We start from the raw sequence: 19409 nt of genomic DNA on the forward strand, positions 1-19409 counted from the left end.
CAGTGACGAATGTATTGACAAGAGTGATTCGGAAGTAAGAGAAGAAATAGAGAATGTAAATAGTGACTATCCTAACCAGCTTTCAGATGTTGACATTCCAGATATCACAGACAACTAAACGCATAGATGTTTTTTGAGATTCTTTAACTCTTTCAGTTGCTGGGGTTTGTCACACCCCACCTGTCTGTTCTTGTCAAAAAAATTCACCTGTCGGATGCCCGGTTAAAGGGCTACCCTAGTATAAAAGTATGAAATTCATATACTTTTTGGGAATTTCTAAAATAAAAAGTACTATAAATACCAATTGTTTTGAAAATGTGCATGAGCATTATTGTGAAAAGAAATATACGTAAAACAATTTTCACAAAAAAATATTGAAAATTAAACGATTTATGTGCCATCTTCTATTACCGTGCAAAAGAAAACATAGCTCCACTGCTACAGTGATTGGAATTAATAGAGATCCTGAAACATAAAATTTCAAAGTGATTATTGAAATATAAAATATTTTTTTTGGCATATTTTAAGATTTAATTTATTAAGCTAAAAAAATTGTAGAACCTAATATTACCATAAATGTCACACAATAAATTCCAAAATAAATAGTTTTTTTTTTAAATAGACCCCTTAATATAATTTCTGTGTAAATTAATATAAGCCACTTTTTATAGAGGTTATCCTTTTTATAAATTTTTTTTTATTAATAATGTTTCTTTTCTAGGTCAGTACTGTATGCCAGCAGATGGTGTAAAGCTGTCAGAAAAATCTAAGCTCTTGACTACAGATGAGGTGTTAAAAGTAGCTGAGCTTTTTGTTAGGGAGGGGGTTAATAAAATAAGGTTAACTGGTGGAGAGCCTACTATTAGGAAGGATCTAAGAGACATAATCTGTAAGTGTCTAATGAACTTTACTCAATATATTAGAATTGCAGTTCAGACATAGACATATAATACCTAGACTTGACGCTGCAATCTAATCCTGTTCCCCACATACGACAGAGAAAAAAGATGTGAGCAGTCCTTGCATCTCTTTCTAATCTTCGGGGTTTATCCACTACGTGACCCTTTGTGTGGAGGCTATTCAGTGAATGCCCTTCTTCTAATACAATACCTAGAAAATGTTTAATTCAAGTAGTACCAAACCACAAGATCAAACTGCGGAAGAACTCTGTTCTGTTATATTAGGTGATCTTTAAAGTATCGCTTATTGTTTTATCTTAAGCAATTCCCAATACACATCTCCAGTCAAAATACCTGGAACCAATGGACCAACAACACGATGGACAAATATTCCAACCCAAACTATAACAGATAATCGAATCGTCTTTGTTATACACTGATCACTGAACTCAGACCGAATGGTCTGGTAAATTTAGCAATTAACTTTGTACTTACTATGCTGATCAAATTTTGACTTTGATTAGAAGTGGCTGGAAGCTTTTTCCAAAGCCACCTCTTATAAAGTGGAACCCTACCTATCCGAGAATTCTGGAACTCAGTACCAGATTTTATAGCTCTAGTGTCTAGTGGATGGGTACCGATCTCCAAAAAGTATTCTCTCTCTCTCTCTCTCTCTCTCTCCCTCTCTCTCTCTCTCTCTCCCTCTCTCTCTCTCTCTCTCTCTCTCTCTCTCTCTCTCTCTCTCTCTCTCTCTCTCTTGTCGTTTCCCCATTACTGAGGATCGTGATTTCTTCCAATATTCCTAACAATGTTTCTCCATTGGTCTCTATATTCAGCTGCTCTAAGAGCATCGCAGAATGAGTTTCCAGCTGAATTCTTTATTTGGTCGGACCATCTAGTTGGTGATCGTCCTCTTGATCTTCTCCCCGGAACGTTTCCAGAAACAATTAATCTCTCCAAACTGTCGTCACTTCTGCGAACCACGTGACCAAAGAATTGCAGTATTCGTTGCAGACATATTGTGGACAGCCTTTTTTTAATCTTGAGTTGGTTTAGAATGGAAACGTTTGTCCTATGAGCTGTCCAAGGTATGCGCAACATTCTTTTCCAGCACCACATCTCAAAGGCATCAATTTTTTGGCGCTCGCATGCGCGAAGAGTCCAAGTCTCTGCTCCGTATAGAAATATTGAGAATACAAGGGCATTCACCAATCTCATCTTGGTATTTTGAGAGATAGATCTGTCTTTCCAAACTTTAGTTAGGCGACTCATCGGATTTTTTGCCATACCAATACGTCTCCGAACTTCTGCTTCACAGTTACCATCGTTAGTTATACTAGACCCGAGATAGACAAAGGTGTTTAATATCTGGTATTCCTGTAACATGTTAGTTGAATAGTGTCGAATGTGTCGACCACCATTATTTTTCTCTTAGCTTTATTGATTTTCAGACAAACTTTATTGCTTTTGTACTCAACTCTTCGCAGGAGATCAAACATTTCTTGCGGATTTGCTGCTATAAGTGTAGTGTCATCAGCAAATCTTAAATTGGAGATTTTCCTACCAGCTACTGTTACTCCACCGGCCCATCCTTCTAAAACCATCCTCATGACATGTTCACCATAAATGTTAAATAAGTCAGGTGACAACACGCATCCTTGTCTAACACCTCTTTCGGTCTTGAATTGGTTTGAGAACTTATGATCTAGTCGTACTGTCGCTATATTGGACTGGTACAGATTTTTAATAAGTGTCACCAGGTGCATTGGTGTGCCCATTTCTATTAAAATTGACCACAGATTTATCCAGCTCACACAATCAAATGCCTTTTGGTAGTCAACGAAGCATATAACCATAGGTACTTGAAATTCTCTAGACTTTTCAATGAGTTGTCTCAGGTTCAGGATTTGTTCCCTTGTATCTTTACCCTTTACAAACCCCGCTTGATCCTGAGGTATTTGGTAATGTAGATAGGTTTTTAATCTGTTTTTGATGATGTGTAACAAGATTTTACTAGCATGTGTTATTAGTGACAGTGTGCGGTAGTTTTCACATTAGTCTAAGAGCTAGTGAACCCTCCGACTAACGGTCGTCCTGTAAGGCTAAAAATTTTTCTAGTGATAATTCATAGCACACCAAGGCTAAAAACCATGACCTGGCAGGCATCAGCGGTGCACGTGTATCTACCAGGTGAATCGAAAAGTGAAAATTTAGGGGGTAAAATAAACTTTCTCCTGTAAGGTTTAAATTTAAGTATGTGTTTGAGTAAGTCATTTAGAAGAAATGTGTACAATGACAGGCGCTTCTGAAGAGCATAAGACCTTGCCTGGCGAGAGGAAAGATTATGGGTTTTTCCTAAAATTATTCTTTTTGCATCGAACAAATTTTTTTTAGGTTTTTTGAATTATTCCAAACAGAAAAGGTCTTTAGTGATTTTTCTCTTAAGTTAATAGTTTTTGTTATATAAGCGATTGAAAATTGCGAAATTAGCCATTTTTAACCCTAAATCGGACATTTATCTAAAAATTTCAATGTTGCCAAGGTACGTAGATATTCTTTAAACATTGATTGATGAAATCCCGAAGAGCTTTTTGCAATAAAATATCGGAAACGCCTATGTTTTTTAATTGCTAATCAAGCGGGCGCGACACTGCAGTATAAGACAAGTGAGGATGTTTGAGTTGGCATAAATTCATTATCTCGAGAATGGGCAAATTTCAAGAGAAATCCTCAGACAGGTCGATTTTTATTTTTAAATTAGGACTTTTTGGCATATATATAATACTAGTGACGTCATCCATCTGAGTGTGATGACGTAACCGATGATTTTTTTAAATGAGAGTAGGGGTTGTGTGATAGCTCATTTGAAAGGTTATTTAATTCTCTATTCACTAATATAAACATTAACATAATTATTTATACAGGGTGTACAAAAAAATATTTTTTATTAAATTAACCTTGATTAAATTTGACAAATAGAAAAAACATTTTTTTGTACACCCTGTATAAATAATTATGTTAATGTTTATATTACTGAATAGAGAATTAAATAACCTTTTAAATGAGCTATCATACAATCCCTACTCTTATTTAAAAAAATCATCGATTACGTCATCACGCCCAGATGGATGACGTCACTAGTATTATATATATGCCAAAAAGTCCTAATTCAAAAATAAAAATCGACCTGTCTGAGGATTTCTCTTGAAATTGGCCCATTCTCGAGATAATGAATTTATGCAAACTCAAACGTCCTCACTTATACTACAGTGTAGCGCCCGCTTGATTAGCAATTAAAAAAACAAAGGGGTTTTCGATATTTTATTGCAAAAAACTCTTCGTGATTTCATCAATCAATGTTTAAAGAATATCTACGTACCTTGGCAACATTGAAATTTTTAGATAAATGTCCGATTTAGGGTTAAAAATGGCCAATTTCGCAATTTTCAAAATTTTCAATCGCTTATATAACAAAAACTATTAACTTAAGAGAAAAATCACTAAATACCTTTTCTGTTTGGAATGATTCAAAAAACCTAAAAAAATTGTTCGATGCAAAAAGAATAATTTTAGGAAAAACCCCTAATCTTTCCCCTCGCCTGGCAAGGTCTTATGCTCTTCAGAATCGCCTGTCATTGTACACATTTCTTCTAAATGACTTACTCAAACACATACTTAAATTTAAACCTTACAGGAGAAAGTTTATTTTACCCCCTAAATTTGCACTTTTCGATTCACCTGGTAGATACACGTGCACCGCTGATGCCTGCCAGGTCATGGTTTTTAGCCTTGGTGTGCTATGAATTATCAATAGAAAAATTTCTAGCCTTACAGGACGACCGTTAGTCGGAGGGTTCACTAGCTCTTAGACTACATCTGGTAGTAGTTCCTTTTTTGTGTAGCGGGATATAAATTGAGGTACACCATAGACAAGAAAGATATGGTTGACTGTTTCTGGTCCTCTGCCAAGTCTTCATAAAAAAGCCCCATTGTATGCAAGTGTACCTTGACTGGCACATGCCTAGTAAGGAATCCTGTTATGACTCTGAGCTGATCGTGGCTGGAAGTTACTATTCAACAATTACACACGCTTCATAGCCAATATTTATAATTGTAACTTAAAACGAAAACATAAAGAACAGTTTTTGTTCCCACAAGAGGGCGCCAAAAAGTTAGTGAATCAGTGATGTGTCACCCTTAGTAACTTACCTATTTAAACAGCATTGGTAGCAGTGCTGGGGAGGGGAGGGGGCGAAATAATATAATATTGCAGTTAAAGATATAATCGATGGATGTTCACATTGGACTAAGAATCTATACCTATATTTTGTCATTTTGCCCCAAGAAAATGTGTCTTGAAGGTATTTGATCTGTTTCGATTTCGGTGCCGTATCCTCCATATTTGATATTATTTTTATTTGATTAACATAACACCTTATAAATTAATTTTTAAAATAAATGTCCTTTTAACATGTTTTTCTTTTTAGATAATCTTAAAAAACTCGAAGGCCTAGACGTGGTTGCTATGACTACCAACGGTTTAGTATTAACAAAACAGTTGGTAGCCTTACAGAAAGCTGGACTAGACATCTTAAACATAAGTTTGGACACCTTAAAGCCAGAACGTTATGAGGTTATGGCTCGTAGAAAGGGATGGCAAAGAGTGATGATGGGCATCGATCTTGCATTACAACTTGGATATAATCCTGTAAAAGTTAACTGTGTAGTCATGAAAAGTAAGTTTGTACATCCTTATAGAGAAATATTTATCAACTAGTCTTTTTAATTCAGTTAAACACGACTTTTCACTACTTGTATAAAAAAACTCCACAAATAATGACTCGATTTGTAAAATAGAACTGGAACTGTCGAACTGTGATAGATATGACCCAAATTTTATACACTCACCGTCACGAAAAACGGAGCACTTGCATTTTTAAAATAAAAACTTAAAATTTTAATTCTCTTCAAACTTTTATTATTATAATAATGTAAACAAAAACGAAACAAACTTTTTTAAGTAATTTCTAATGAAACTTAAGTGCTTATCCGAAAAAACAAGTAATTGGACTTCGTAAGTCCTAGGTTTTCACCCAAAGTAATCGGGCGCGTCGAATAATATATCACTTATATACTATTCCGGTGACTTTAAAACAGTACTTCTGGTTGCTTTTCTCAAACCGGAAGTCCTAGGTCAAATTTCTCACCTTTAGTACCATCGCTTGGATTATAAGCTTTCATTCGACATCTTATTTTTCATTCTACCTGGTATAGTGACGGAGGAGTTATATTCGCGCTCGGACGGACCGACAGCCTAGGTCAAATTTCTCACCTTTAGTACCATCCTTGGATTATAAGCTTTCATTTGACACCTCATTTGTCATTCTACCTGTATAATGATGGAGGAGTTATATTCGCGGTCGGACGGACAGACAGGCTAGGTCAAATTTCTCACCTTTAGTACCATCCTTGGATCATAAGCTTTCATTTGACACCTCATTTGTCATTCTACCTGGTATAATGACGGAGAAGTTATATTCGCGGTCGGACGGACAGACGGACAGATAGCCGAGGTCAAATTTCTCACCTGTATTACCATCCTTGGATTATTAGCTTTCATTTGACACCTCACTTGTCATTCTACCTGGTATAATGACGGATGAGTTATATTCGCCGTCGGACGGACAGACGGGCGTGCATAAGTTTTCACATTTTTTCAAAATTGGGTGAAAACAAAAATGCATAAAAAATCAGAAATAAAGAATACACTATTCTTATTATTTTTAAAAGGGCAAAGGTAGCTATTTGTATTCCATTGTTATTCTTTTGTTCTTGTTGATGTGAGTAAACTGTCAAGTCGAATCAAGTGTCAAACACAATTTGAAGTTGAATTGCTTTGATTTAATCTCAAGAATTATGGTTGTAAATCCCGATACAGCGGCTGCTATTGTTGCGTTGCATCACGACGGAAGAAGTGAGCGATATGTTGCTCAAAAGTATCAAATATCCAATAGTACTTTTTTTTTATTTAAAACACAAAACCACATCAACCGCGCAGGGTTATTAGTGGATATAACAATACAAAGTATTACATTATATAGAGTTATACAATTTGATGTCTTTTAAATATGTTAACACTGATGAAACTTTTTTGGTGAGGATTGTCTTGAGGTCATCGTCTGTGATTCTATGGGATCTTCTTTCTTTTTGAAATTGAGGACACTCTTAATGTGATTGGCTTAGCTTCTAGGTCTGTTGTTACAAAGATAGCTACTCCGCCACTTGCCTGTTGTGCTATTCTGTTTTTTGGAAAACATTGGTAGTTTTGAAGATTAATATTGGATTGCTTAAAATGAGTTTCTTGAAGACATAAGATCTTAGGGCATGTTTCATTTATTAGAAGTTTTAATTGTTTTAAATGGGTGTAGAACCCATTGATATTCCACTGTAATATATAGGGGTTAGACATTTTCGAGTTCTGACTGAGAATGTGTTTCATCGGTCTCTTCTGTGGAAGAGAAATTATTGGGGCTTAGTTTCTTTCTTAATCGAGTTACATTATTTTTTAATTTTGAATTGTGGGTATAAGCGTGAACAAAATTAAGGATCTGAATTAATTCGGCTGTTTCGTTCGAATAGTTTTTTGAGGTTATTTCGGGATGTTTTGCGTTTAATGTGTTTTCGAGAAAGTCACATATTTCGTCGAAGTTAAGGACAAATGGTAGTGATCTGTTTGCGATTTTGTCTTTAATTGTCTCTAGGGAAAGTAAAAGTTCATCTCGAGAATTTCTTTTAGACGTTTTTGTTTTTTTCTTTGATTTCCTTGTTACTGGAGAAGTGAAGATATGAGAATCGGTCTGTGTGGTATTTTCGTTGATTTCTGGAGACGATGAGATGAGCCTTTTTAGATGTTTTGTGACGTTTGGAATAATTTTAGGTTGTGTTATTTCTAATGGAGTACGATTGCTGATCTTGTTGGAAGTTGATGATGTTGGGATTTTTAAAGTGTTTGTTTCATTTGTATTATTTGTAGGTCTTGACATGTCGTCAGTTTCTATGGTAGATTTTAATTGGTTATTAGAGACCTGTACGTCTGGGATCTGATCTAATATGTTTTGGGAAGATGCTGGGTGATCGTTAGAGGTGGATATTAAGGCTTTGTCAGAGGGTTTTTGTTCTGTTTGGTTATATGGTAGATTTGTTATATATTGTGTGTTTTGGGAGGTTTCTGGAAGATCTTTAGAAGTGGTTGGATTAGAATTGGTTGGGTCAGGATTTGTTGTATTAGAAGTGGGTGGATTAGAATTGGTTGAGTCAAGATTGGTTGTATTAGAAGTGGTTGCATTAGAAGTCATTGTATTATCATTGTCAGGACATTCTGTTTCCTGGTGACCAATAGTCTTGCATTTTGAACAGTTGAATCCTTCTATAGAAAGGTATAGTCTGTAAGTGGTATTATCATGAGAGATCATGAAAGAATCGGGAATGGACATATTTTCTAAAGGTGTGATAAATGTTTGCCTTCTAAAACTGAAGACATGGCTGTATTCCCTTTCAGGCATTCCTACCCTAAGAAAAGTCATTTTAGAGACGGCGTTTATACCCATTTTACGTAGTTCTTGTTCAATTAACGTGGTTGGAACAGAAGGACCAGCGTTTGATATTATCAGTCTTTGAGCTGGAGTGATAAGTCTTCGTATTTCTACTTGAGTTTCTTTTATATTGACGTATTTGTGGGAATGCAGCAATGACTCAACCATATTTTTAGAAGAGAGATATATACATATTCTATTATTGGCTATTCTGGAAGCGAAAGATACGTTACGTGGACCAACTATTGAACCGACGGCTATGATGTACTCTTGAACTTTGGTTCCTTCAATACTAGAAAGAACTATGGCTTCGTCTTTTGTTGGTTGTTTAAACGTGTTAACAACACTGGAATATGAGATGTGAGATGTAGTTTGGGTAGTGTTCATGGTGTTATTCGAAGTCATGTTTGATTAATTTTGGAGACGTTGCAAGGCCGGCCCTGTCGCCGGTTCAAAAACCGGTGTGGATCTTGGCCCAAAACTGGTCCTATTTATATTTCTTGGATATTTTATAGGTTATATTATTATTAATATAAATATAATATGATGTGGTTTTTGGTACTCACGTCAGGTTTGCGAGGTTTACATGGTGTTTCCACTATAACAATGTGGAGGAACTAACAAAATAATTTTAAACTGTGTTTTATCATTTAAAAACTGATAAATTTCGCAGCGGTTTACAACGTGATGTATATTATCATTGTCAGGACCGTACTCTTCATCCAATAGTACTGTACACCCTATTTTTACACCTTTCTTGGCAACCGAAGCTTACACTAGACTCAGGGATCACCAATTAGATTCCCTGAGGGTCCGTTCCGACAACCTATGACACTTCGGGGTCCGGATTTCATGCTACATGTGTCTGGTTCATGTGCCGTGCAAAATTTTTGGGCATAAATTATTTAACAATTTTGTTTAACATATCCAAAACATCACCTTTTTTGTCCACGAAAATATGTTTTTAGCATTTTCGAGTCATCCTAAAGCCATGGTTTGTTAGAACAGTGAGCGACGCACGGCATACGAGTACAGCAGAATCTGTTGTACTCGACGCACGGCAGATTTGACTGGGTCGGTTTGTTAGTATATTCTGTCGTTCTCAAAATAGTTTCAGTTTGACGTTTGTTCTCACGAAGGGTATACGTATAAAAATGAATTCTGACAAAATCAAAGCAATCATTTTATTACTCCTAGAAGAGGAGAAGGAAGAAGAGTTAATAATACTACATTTAAATAAAAGAAATAAAAATGTAAACGAAATGTTTTCATGTGCCTTTAAATGAACAGTCGAAATAAGATTCTTTCAGAACGAGGAAAAAATTCGAGAATATTTTAGATTTAGACTGTCCAGGGATTTATTTGAAACTGTATTACAATTTATAAGGGATGAAGTTACTAAAAAACCTTACAACAGAAGACAACATCCGATTTCTGCAGAAGAAAAATTAAGCATAACTTTGAAGTACCTAAGTTTTTTTTATTTAGAGAAAAAATAAAAATACAGTGTTTAAGTACAAAAAAGAAAACTTTTTAAAAATGTATATCATAAATGTATCTTACATTTCTCCATTGCTATAAATTGATTCTGGCGAAAATACAAACGAATGCACGCTCTGAGATCCTATATTGGGTTCCAAAGAATTTTTTGGTCACAAGAAATATTTGTTATGTATAGGAACCAATGTTATGAATAGAACCAATTCATATACCTAATTAATTTGCAGCCAGCTCAGTTTCATATCGCGAAACAATATTCATGAGTTCAGCTTTTATTCTTGCCTTTTCAATCGTACGAAATTTCGATACTGTGGAAGCCACACTTTCAAAAAACATGTGTATAGAAGGATCACCTGATTTTTGAGCCAATGTCGATGATGTTTCCGACTTTTTAACAAGTTTTTCAATCAAGGCGGTTCTTTCCTCTCGTCCCATTTTGAATTCACTCATTAATGAGAAATTTCTGTTTTTAGACATTGACTGTTTTCGGTTAGGAGACTCCTTGTCAGACTGAAATGTAAATGTCAGAAATTTCTTGGAAATTTCTCTTATGTGGAAGTTATTGACCATTTTTTGTATTTCCATTACATTGACCAAAATGGTTTCGAAGTAAAGATACTTAGCAAGTGTATATTTCTGGCTCCTGGCGACAGGAACCAGGAGTAATAAATCGTATAATACAATAGTAATAGGAATTAGATGCTCGCTTCCCGTGAAGCATATGGTGTCTTTGAAGGGCACTACTGAAAGGTTTATAGTATCTTTTGTTAAAGGCAACCTGCTTTTCTTTTTGAATATTTACCCAAAGTATTGACCTGAAAACAGGTCAATTAACAGAGAACTATGTACATATTTAAAAATATGAAAATAGAATATTAATAAATAATATATTCAATCAAAGCATACTTTAATAGTGATCAGGGATCTGTATAATATGGCAAGAAAAAAAATTGTGTTACGTGTTGAATAATAACGAAACACTTTATTTTGTACCAACGTTGTTTTATTATAATGCATGCCTCAGTTTAATAAATAATAGTAATAATACCAATTAATTTAAATACCAATTAAATACTAATAATATCAATTTAATACAAGTGACTTTTTCATTTACTTTGTGCAATTTAAAATATATCAAATCATCTAAACTTATTTTTGTTTGAATGAAATTAGTTCACCACCATATTGTACACCGTGAGTTCAGCTGAACTTTTGCGTCCAAATCAAACCCCAGCTGATTCCAGCGCACACCGTCGACGTACACTGCTGTCGGTCCTTCAGAGCGCGTAACTCAGCAGAACTTAACAATCCGTTAACATACAGAAGCCATTCCTTTGATTTGGACTGACGTGCGCGGCGTTCGACTGACTGTGAGTTGTGCGTCGCTCACTGTTCTAACAAACCGTGGCTTAACAAAAAAGATCTTGTCATTTTTCTCAAAACTTGATAGATTTTGAGTTTTATACGATTTAATATTTTCGAAGCTTGAAAATTTAGGTGTAAATTATTATTTTTGCGGTTGTTAAGTGCCTAAATTGAAGTTCAAACATTAAATCTCAAGATTCTGATGAGTATTCGGGGCTTATTTCAATTTGGATCGTTGTTTTTATTAGCTTATGTAATTAGCACATCGACAATAATTAATTGAATAGATAAATCAATTATTAAGCAACTATGTTAATAATAAATTTTTAATAAATGTCAAGTATTTGTTGAGAATTTTTCACATAAGTACGTATAATCCGTATCGACCGAGACACACCATAAAGTGCGACGGCCGGCTGCTTTAAAGTCGAGTAGAGGCGTCTAATTAACAATTAAGAAACAACGGTCTATATTGAAATAAACCGCGACTACGTATAAGAATATTGAAATTTAATGTATAAACTTCAATTTAGATACTTGGCAACCTGAAATCTAATAATTTACATATGAGTTTTCAAGCCTCGCAAATGCGTATTTTATAATAAAGCTCATTATTGATAAAGCGGCTTTGCACACATAAGTTGAGCCAAACATAGTACAGTCTCATGGCCAAACATTTTCAAGATTGCCAAACACTTTATTATTATTTTAATGGCAGTTCGCACAAAACTAGCCCACCACGGTCCGGATGCGGACCGCGGTCCGCCAATTGGTGACCCCTGCACTAGACGATCTGTAACCGGTCCCCAACGAAGAACTAGTGCTCGTGATGATCGCTTCATCCTTTTACAAAGTCTACGAGATCGTCGTGCCACAGCTGTACAAATCCGAAATTAACTTCCATACGTCCGGAATATTAACGTAAGTGAACGAACAATTAGACGAAGGCCTGGAGAAGCAAATTTAAGCAGTCGCAGACCTGCAACAGGTCTACAACTTCTTAGGCGCTATCGAGTTGCGCGGCTTCAGTTTGACAGAAACCATGCTCATTTTACTGTAAATAATTGGAGGCACGTTTTATATACCGATGAGTTCAGGTTTGCCTTGCGGTCTCCAGATGGCCGTGAGAGAGTATGGTGAACACCATACGAGCGTTTTGCAAATGTACCTTGAGTCCTAGGGTAGGCTATCAAGGGGGCTCAATTATGGTGTGGGCTGGAATTTCTCTAGAGGCACGTACAGAATTGTACAGTTACGGTCATTGAATAGTTTACAGGCTTACTTATCTAGGAGCCGATTTTTTAAATTTTACCTCGTTTAAAGGCTCCTCTTACGTCAAAGTGACGTTACCAGTGGTGTACCTAGAATAGGTTGATTAAAATTAAAAAATCAAAATAATATAAATATATTTTACAAAATTTAACAAAATGGAAAGTATAGAAAGAAGTTTTTTTTTGAATAAAATGGATTATGGTCTTAATAACGAAAATAAAAAAGTCTGGTTTTAAAATATCTATTTTATTTTAAATCTATTTTATATTAAATAATGATAAACAATGATAAATAATAAACCATAATATTTGGTGGAAGCCCCATTATTGTCAATACAACTTTGCCGTCTTCTGTTCATAGAACCATTGGAGCACCAATCCCCTCATGTTATTGCCAACAAGCTCTTCCCATGCCTGCTCAATTACTTCCCATAATTCAATTCTATTCCGTGGTCTAAGGTTTCTTCCATTTAGTTTCTTTGTTAACTCTGCCCACACATTTTCGACGGGGTTATAGTCTGCAATCCGGGAAGGCCACGGAAGAACATTAACATTCCAGTCATTCTCGATATTCTACTCGTATGCACCGGGCAATTGTCATGTTGGAAAATGAAGTCGTTGTTGGGGAATCTCTGGATTACCGATGGTAACATTGCGTTCTCAAGAATATGCTGGTAGTGTAATCCTGTTAATTTTTCTTCTATATGATAACAAACGGCCTTCAGCACTTATCCATGCCCATACGTTGACCGAGAATCCTCGACTATTTCTTAAATGATGCGTATATTGTTCATCATACCTATGATTCCTCGGCCTATAAACTCTTACTCGGCCATTTCTATATGACTCAGATACTTTTTCATCGGAAAATGTAACCCTAGACCAAAAGTTCTCTTCATGATCCTCAGTCAAAAAAGGTTTCCTTGCAGCTGTACAATTTATCAGTCCACTTGCTTTAATTCTTCTACGTGTAGTGCAAATACTGCCCGGAAACGCTATCTCTTCGCTAGCTTTTTGAGCCGTGGCTAAAGGAGATTCTCTCAAATAATCCAAATAATCTACTAACGTTTCATCCTGTTGATCTGTGGAGATCTTCTGCCCTCTTGAACTGCCCAACCGTGCTATAGAGTGAAAATTATCCCATCTTTGTTTAATTTCCATATGCACATATGGCTCACGTTCAAATCTGCAGCAACTTGCCTGAGTGACCAACCTTCTTCGAATTTGATAATTGCTCTTGCTTTTTGCGGATCATTCAAATGCATTCTAATCATTTTGGAGGAGTTTGTTATCGTTTTATTTTATTTTTCAACACTTGCGAAATTTTTGACAAGCATTGACTTTATGAAATTTTTTGACTTTGACATTTATCAAATCCGTACTACACTGCAATTTTACAGTATTACAATATAAAAATTAAGGTGTAAACTATTCAGTGATCGTAACTGTACATCGTTCCGAGAATAACATAAAATGAGGCTCCATAACAGCTACCCGGTACATTGATGAAATTCTCTAAGATTTTGTTGTACCTTATGCTGGTTTTGTTGGAAATGACTTTATTCTGATGCATGGTAATGCCAGGCTTCACAGTGCGAGAATCACTCAACAGTTTTTAAATGAAGTAAACATTCCTGTAATGGATTAGCCAGCATTGAGTCCAGACGCAAATCCAATCGAACATGTTAGGTACATGCTTGGGCGAAGGATACGAATTGGTGTTCCTGACGCTTTAATCTTAAATCCGTTCCAAGAAGCCCTTTTAGAGGAATGGGAACTTATTCCTCAACAGGACATTTCTCATTTTATTTTAGGCATGCCAAGGAGAGTTCAGGCAATAATTCGAGCACGTGGAGGCAATATTCATTATTAAAATCAGTTTGTCCGGACACATGATTTAAGTTTTCATTAATTGAGCGTAATTTTGTTACAACATTAACTTAAGTTTTTTCCTTAATTAAACGCTTTTATTTAGTTCAATCGTTTGCGTCAAATCTTTAGACGTTAATTTGACTGTCTTTTCTTCAATGCAAATGAATGAAATTTTGCAGACATATGCATTCGCGGGAACAATACACGAATAGTCGATCAAAAATTTTTTTGTAAAAAATGTATAAACATTTTCAATTTCTTTGCAACACGAAAATGCAGCAGCTGCATAATACTCTGGTTAAATCGGAGAGTGCAGGAAGAGTCTATACCGGTTTCGGAGGTTTTTTCCTCCTCATCAGTAGTCCCATATCCTCCTCTCTCCGATTTCCCCAGGTATCATACTTTGGGCTTTTCCGAATTGCAAAGAACGAAATGCCGCGGACGAACTAAAGCCATCTACCGAAAAACAAAATAAGTTATCAATCGAAGTAGCACAGAAAACGACTATAAATATCGTTCCCATACCACCAGATTGACAACAGGTGGAATACTTTCTTTGGTTACAACTTCCTGAGATTTTCAAAAATTATAAATCATACAGGATGCCGAGGAAATTAAGATGAGAGAATTTTAAATAATTCACAACCCATTTGCTCAGCGTGGTAAAAGTTCCAACAAGAAAGATTCCTTAGTACTCAACAAAAGAGTAAATGAATTAAAATGTATAAACATTTTCAATTTCTTTGCAACACGAAAATGCAGCAGCTGCATAATAATCTGGTTAAATCGGAGAGTGCAGGAAGAGTCTATACCGGTTTCGGAGGTTTTTTTTGCAGTTGCAGCAGTTGCTGCATTTTCGTGTTGCAAAGAAATTGAAAATGTTTATACATTTTAATTCATTTACTCTTTTGTTGAGTACTAAGGAATCTTTCTTGTTGGAACTTTTACCACGTTGAGCAGATGGGTTGTGAATTATTTAAAATTCTCTCATCTTAATTTCCTCGGCATCCTGTATGATTTATAATTTTTGAAAATCTCAGGAAGTTGTAACCAAAGAAAGTATTCCACCTGTTGTCAATCTGGTGGTATGGGAACGATATTTATAGTCGTTTTCTGTGCTACTTCGATTGATAACTTATTTTGTTTATTTTTTTTGTGTTTATTTTGTATTTGTTATTTTTTAAATAAAAAAAAACGATTTTAATGGAAAAAGCTTAAATTCTCTTGTTTTTTACAATGAAGAAACTTGAAACTTTTACAGATTGTAACTAATTATATGAACTATACATAATTTCACTTTTTACGTTAATTGTTTACGTTATGCTTCATACATAAACAATAAAGTTTCAAATTTATCCAGTTTCTGTCCAATTTCTATCCAGTTTTCAGCGAAAAAAAGTTATGGCACCACAGAGAGACGAATGCTGCCCTTAGTATTGTCGTGGGCTTCGACTGTCTATAAAACGCAAGGTTTGACTGTTGACTACGCTGTCGTGAACTTGGGCCCAAAAGTGTTTGCGTAAGGACAGGCTTAAAAGCCTGCATTGAGCCTGCAAAGCTTACGTTGCATTGAGCCGAGTGCGATCATTAAGGTACGTATCCATACAATGGCGAACCCCGCTCGGTGTAGCTGCTCAAATGGATACGGCATGCGCTCCCCTACATATAAACCGCAAACCGGTTGAATCGAAGAGGGTAAGCGAAGAGCGGCGTTCACCGACGTACTACACCGAGCGAGGTTTACCCTTTTATGGATACGTACCTTTAGACGGCTTGCGCATCGAAGAACTGCATTGCGAGAAATTAACAGGGTCTACACCGTGCACTAGTGAAGTATTAGAAGAGATGGAAAGACTGCGAAAACTGTAATAGGTGTAAATAATGATTTTGATTCAAGAAATGTATGAAGAAATAACAGAAAATGTACAATGTATGTATAAAAAGTTGAAATAAATGCAAAAAATGTATCTGTCATATACTTACATCCTTTTCTAAACATGAAAATATATTTTAATGTTTGAAAAGTGTAAGACTAAAAAGTAAAAAATAAAAAAAATATGAAAAAATTTTTTAAGAGACGCTTTTCTTTAGTTATGAGTGACTAAAATATAAAATATTATAAAAAATTAACTAAAAAGCAAAAAATAAAAAAAATCAAACTCGAAGGATTATTCGAAAAAAAAACGTTCCTTAAAAAATTGAAAAAATCTAACACATTCGTTAAAGAAAAGCGTGGGGCGCGTCTTCATCGAATAAACGGTTTGAGGATAGCACCCCACGCTTTTCTTTAACGAATGTGTTAGACTTTTTCATTTTTTTAACGAACGTTTTTTTTTCGAATAATCCTTCGGTTTGATTTTTTTATTTTTTGCTTTTTAGTTAATTTTTTTATAACATTTTAAATTTTAGTCACTCACAACTAAAGAAAAGCGTTTCTTAAAAAATTCTTTTTCATATTTTTTTATTTTTAAATTGTTATCTACTTAAACAGTTCTTTGGTAAAAAGTTAAATTTTTATTAGAAACAAACTGAAGAGATTGGTTTTCAGCTTCATTGTTAGGAATTATCTGTAGAATTCCACAAAAAAAAACAATACTGCGTATTCACTGTTCGACATGTAATCAAGCACTGGATTGACAGTTCACACTATTCCAGGAGAGCTGGAATGAAAAACTGACCGCCATTCCAGTCAACTGGACTGGATTGATCACTGGAATGGTATATTCAGGTTCACATTATTCCAATGGCATTCTAACGCTCGACTGGAATGCTGCACTGGAATAATGAGACACATGCGACACAACCCACGTAGGGCAGCACACGCCACGTTTCTGTATCGTCTGGTCAGCATTGCATTCCCGCATATTAAGACATAGTGCAGCGTAGGCCACGAATGCCCCAAAAAAGATGCTTCGCTCGGTGTTCGAGACACAGATATCGTATGAGTATGGTCCTTTTCATAGGCATTTTGTCAGTGCGTCACAAATGATCGAAAAAAAAAGTAAGTCCGTGATAATACACATTTATAACATTTATTCTAACATGACATTTTAGTTAAATCTGACAGTTGTCATATTTTATGTGCAATTTGGCATAAATACAAATCAATTGTGTTTATTGCATTTATAAAATGGTATTTTCTTTGATTTGTATAGTCTTATAAATTGTACGATTATATTCGTAGATATATATAATTCGTAAATAATTTTTTTTAATTATAGCGCCATCTATCTACAACTAGAATAAATGTTATAAATTTCTGTAATCACGGAAGTAATCACGGAAGTGCCTATTTTCTGTCACATACAATTTAATGCGTTAGAAAGAAATCGAAAAACTGACGCACTGAAAGATGCCTATGAGAAAAAGAATACGTACTTGCTCGTTAGGAACAACACAACTACTGTGTGGATTGTGTGACACTATGCGTTTAACCGACTTAGCCTATGAATTTCGTGAAGTGTGTTGTTTGTGCTGTTCTGCATGTGTGGTGTCCCATGTGTCTCAATGTGCTCCTTAGAAAGAATGGAATATGAAACCTTAGACAAATGATGCAGATATATTTAACTATTCTCCAAAAAGTTAATACTTATTCTGTACCTCAGAGCTAAACTGTATTAACTCACAAAATTGAAATTTTACAGGAGAGCAGTTTAAAAGAAATATAAAGAGTAAATTTGAAATACAATTTTTATTTCTTTTTCTTCAAATATGTGATAAACACTATTTGATAAGTATAAATGATACTATATATTACTGTATTTGTTATTTTTTATACCTCTTTAATTTTTTGAAAAAACATGGAGTTAATACTGTTTGGCATGAAAACAATTACCATGTTCGGGAGATAATCATGCCTATTCTGTAACTCATTTCGATGATAGAAGTCAGTAAAATCGAATAGAAGTGCCCAAGTCGAATAGAAATAGTCCAAATCCGTATTCCATAACTACTTCGGAATCTCTACAATCGTAATGTGAATAGAAATCACTTCGACAGCATTTACCCTGTCGAGATGAGATTTCGATTATCGGAATTGTGGTTGACGCAAGCGCATTTTGTTTTGTTTTGACGTTTATATTTTATATATAAAAATAATTAATTACATACTACTTATTTATAATTATTTATAGTATTTGTACCTTTTTTTAGCTGCTTAATTTTTAGTCTGTGGTGTTATTTGTTTAGAGAATTATATATATTTCATTTAGACATGTTGTACGAGTATGAATAATTGGACCTAACCTTATTTATTTGCTACTTGGCGTCTGAATGTTTCCCATTCACATTGTTGCCATATTTTGTTCGCATATTTCTTGTACAATTGCAATCAATGGTATAATGCACAAGAATAGCATACGATAGACTTCTTATGCGTTAATTGATAAATAAATATTATACCAGTATACTTGTATATTTATCAGTCAACGCTCATAGTCTGAACAAATTATGAAAAGATGCCATTTTTGGGAAAAGCTGTTTAGCAGTTATTTCAACTGGAATCGAATCTTAAAGATTGCATATTATTAGTAAATTCAATTTTAAATAATTTATTAATAATAATGAATTAATAACATCAATTTAAATATCTTTGATTTAAAAGCATTTATACTTCTTATCTTCACTTATCTTTTTTATTATCAGTTTATCTTCTTTTTTATATCAATTTTAATTAACTTTAATTTAAAACCATTTATCCTCTTTTGAGCTTTTTGCATCCAGTATTTACACGAATATTTTATTTACTTCTCAAAACTTTGAGGATAGTATGAAGAAAGTATGAAAACATTGAGGAAATGGCAACGGTGTCATATTTCAAGTAACAAAATATGTCACAGAACACAATTTCGCTGGTTACTGCGCGGTTGCCACCTCCTCAGAACCGCGTGAAATAGAAGTCAGAGATTTCG

The 19409-nt window shown here is 34.8% G+C and overlaps 1 protein-coding gene across 2 annotated transcripts in view; it reads left to right on the forward strand.

The window, feature by feature from the left end:
- The window catches only part of LOC114338405 (molybdenum cofactor biosynthesis protein 1), an 81337-nt gene that overhangs the window by 2731 nt on the left and 59197 nt on the right, over positions 1 to 19409 (forward strand). For both annotated transcript variants that reach the window (XM_028288995.2, XM_050658591.1), the window contains exons 3-4: positions 722 to 889; positions 5387 to 5635. In XM_028288995.2, coding sequence (XP_028144796.1) covers positions 722 to 889; positions 5387 to 5635 — 417 coding nt within the window. The remainder of the gene's footprint in view (positions 1 to 721; positions 890 to 5386; positions 5636 to 19409) is intronic.

This window comes from Diabrotica virgifera, chromosome 8, assembly GCF_917563875.1.
Source record: "Diabrotica virgifera virgifera chromosome 8, PGI_DIABVI_V3a".
In the NCBI taxonomy this organism is placed as follows: Eukaryota; Metazoa; Arthropoda; class Insecta; order Coleoptera; family Chrysomelidae; genus Diabrotica; species Diabrotica virgifera.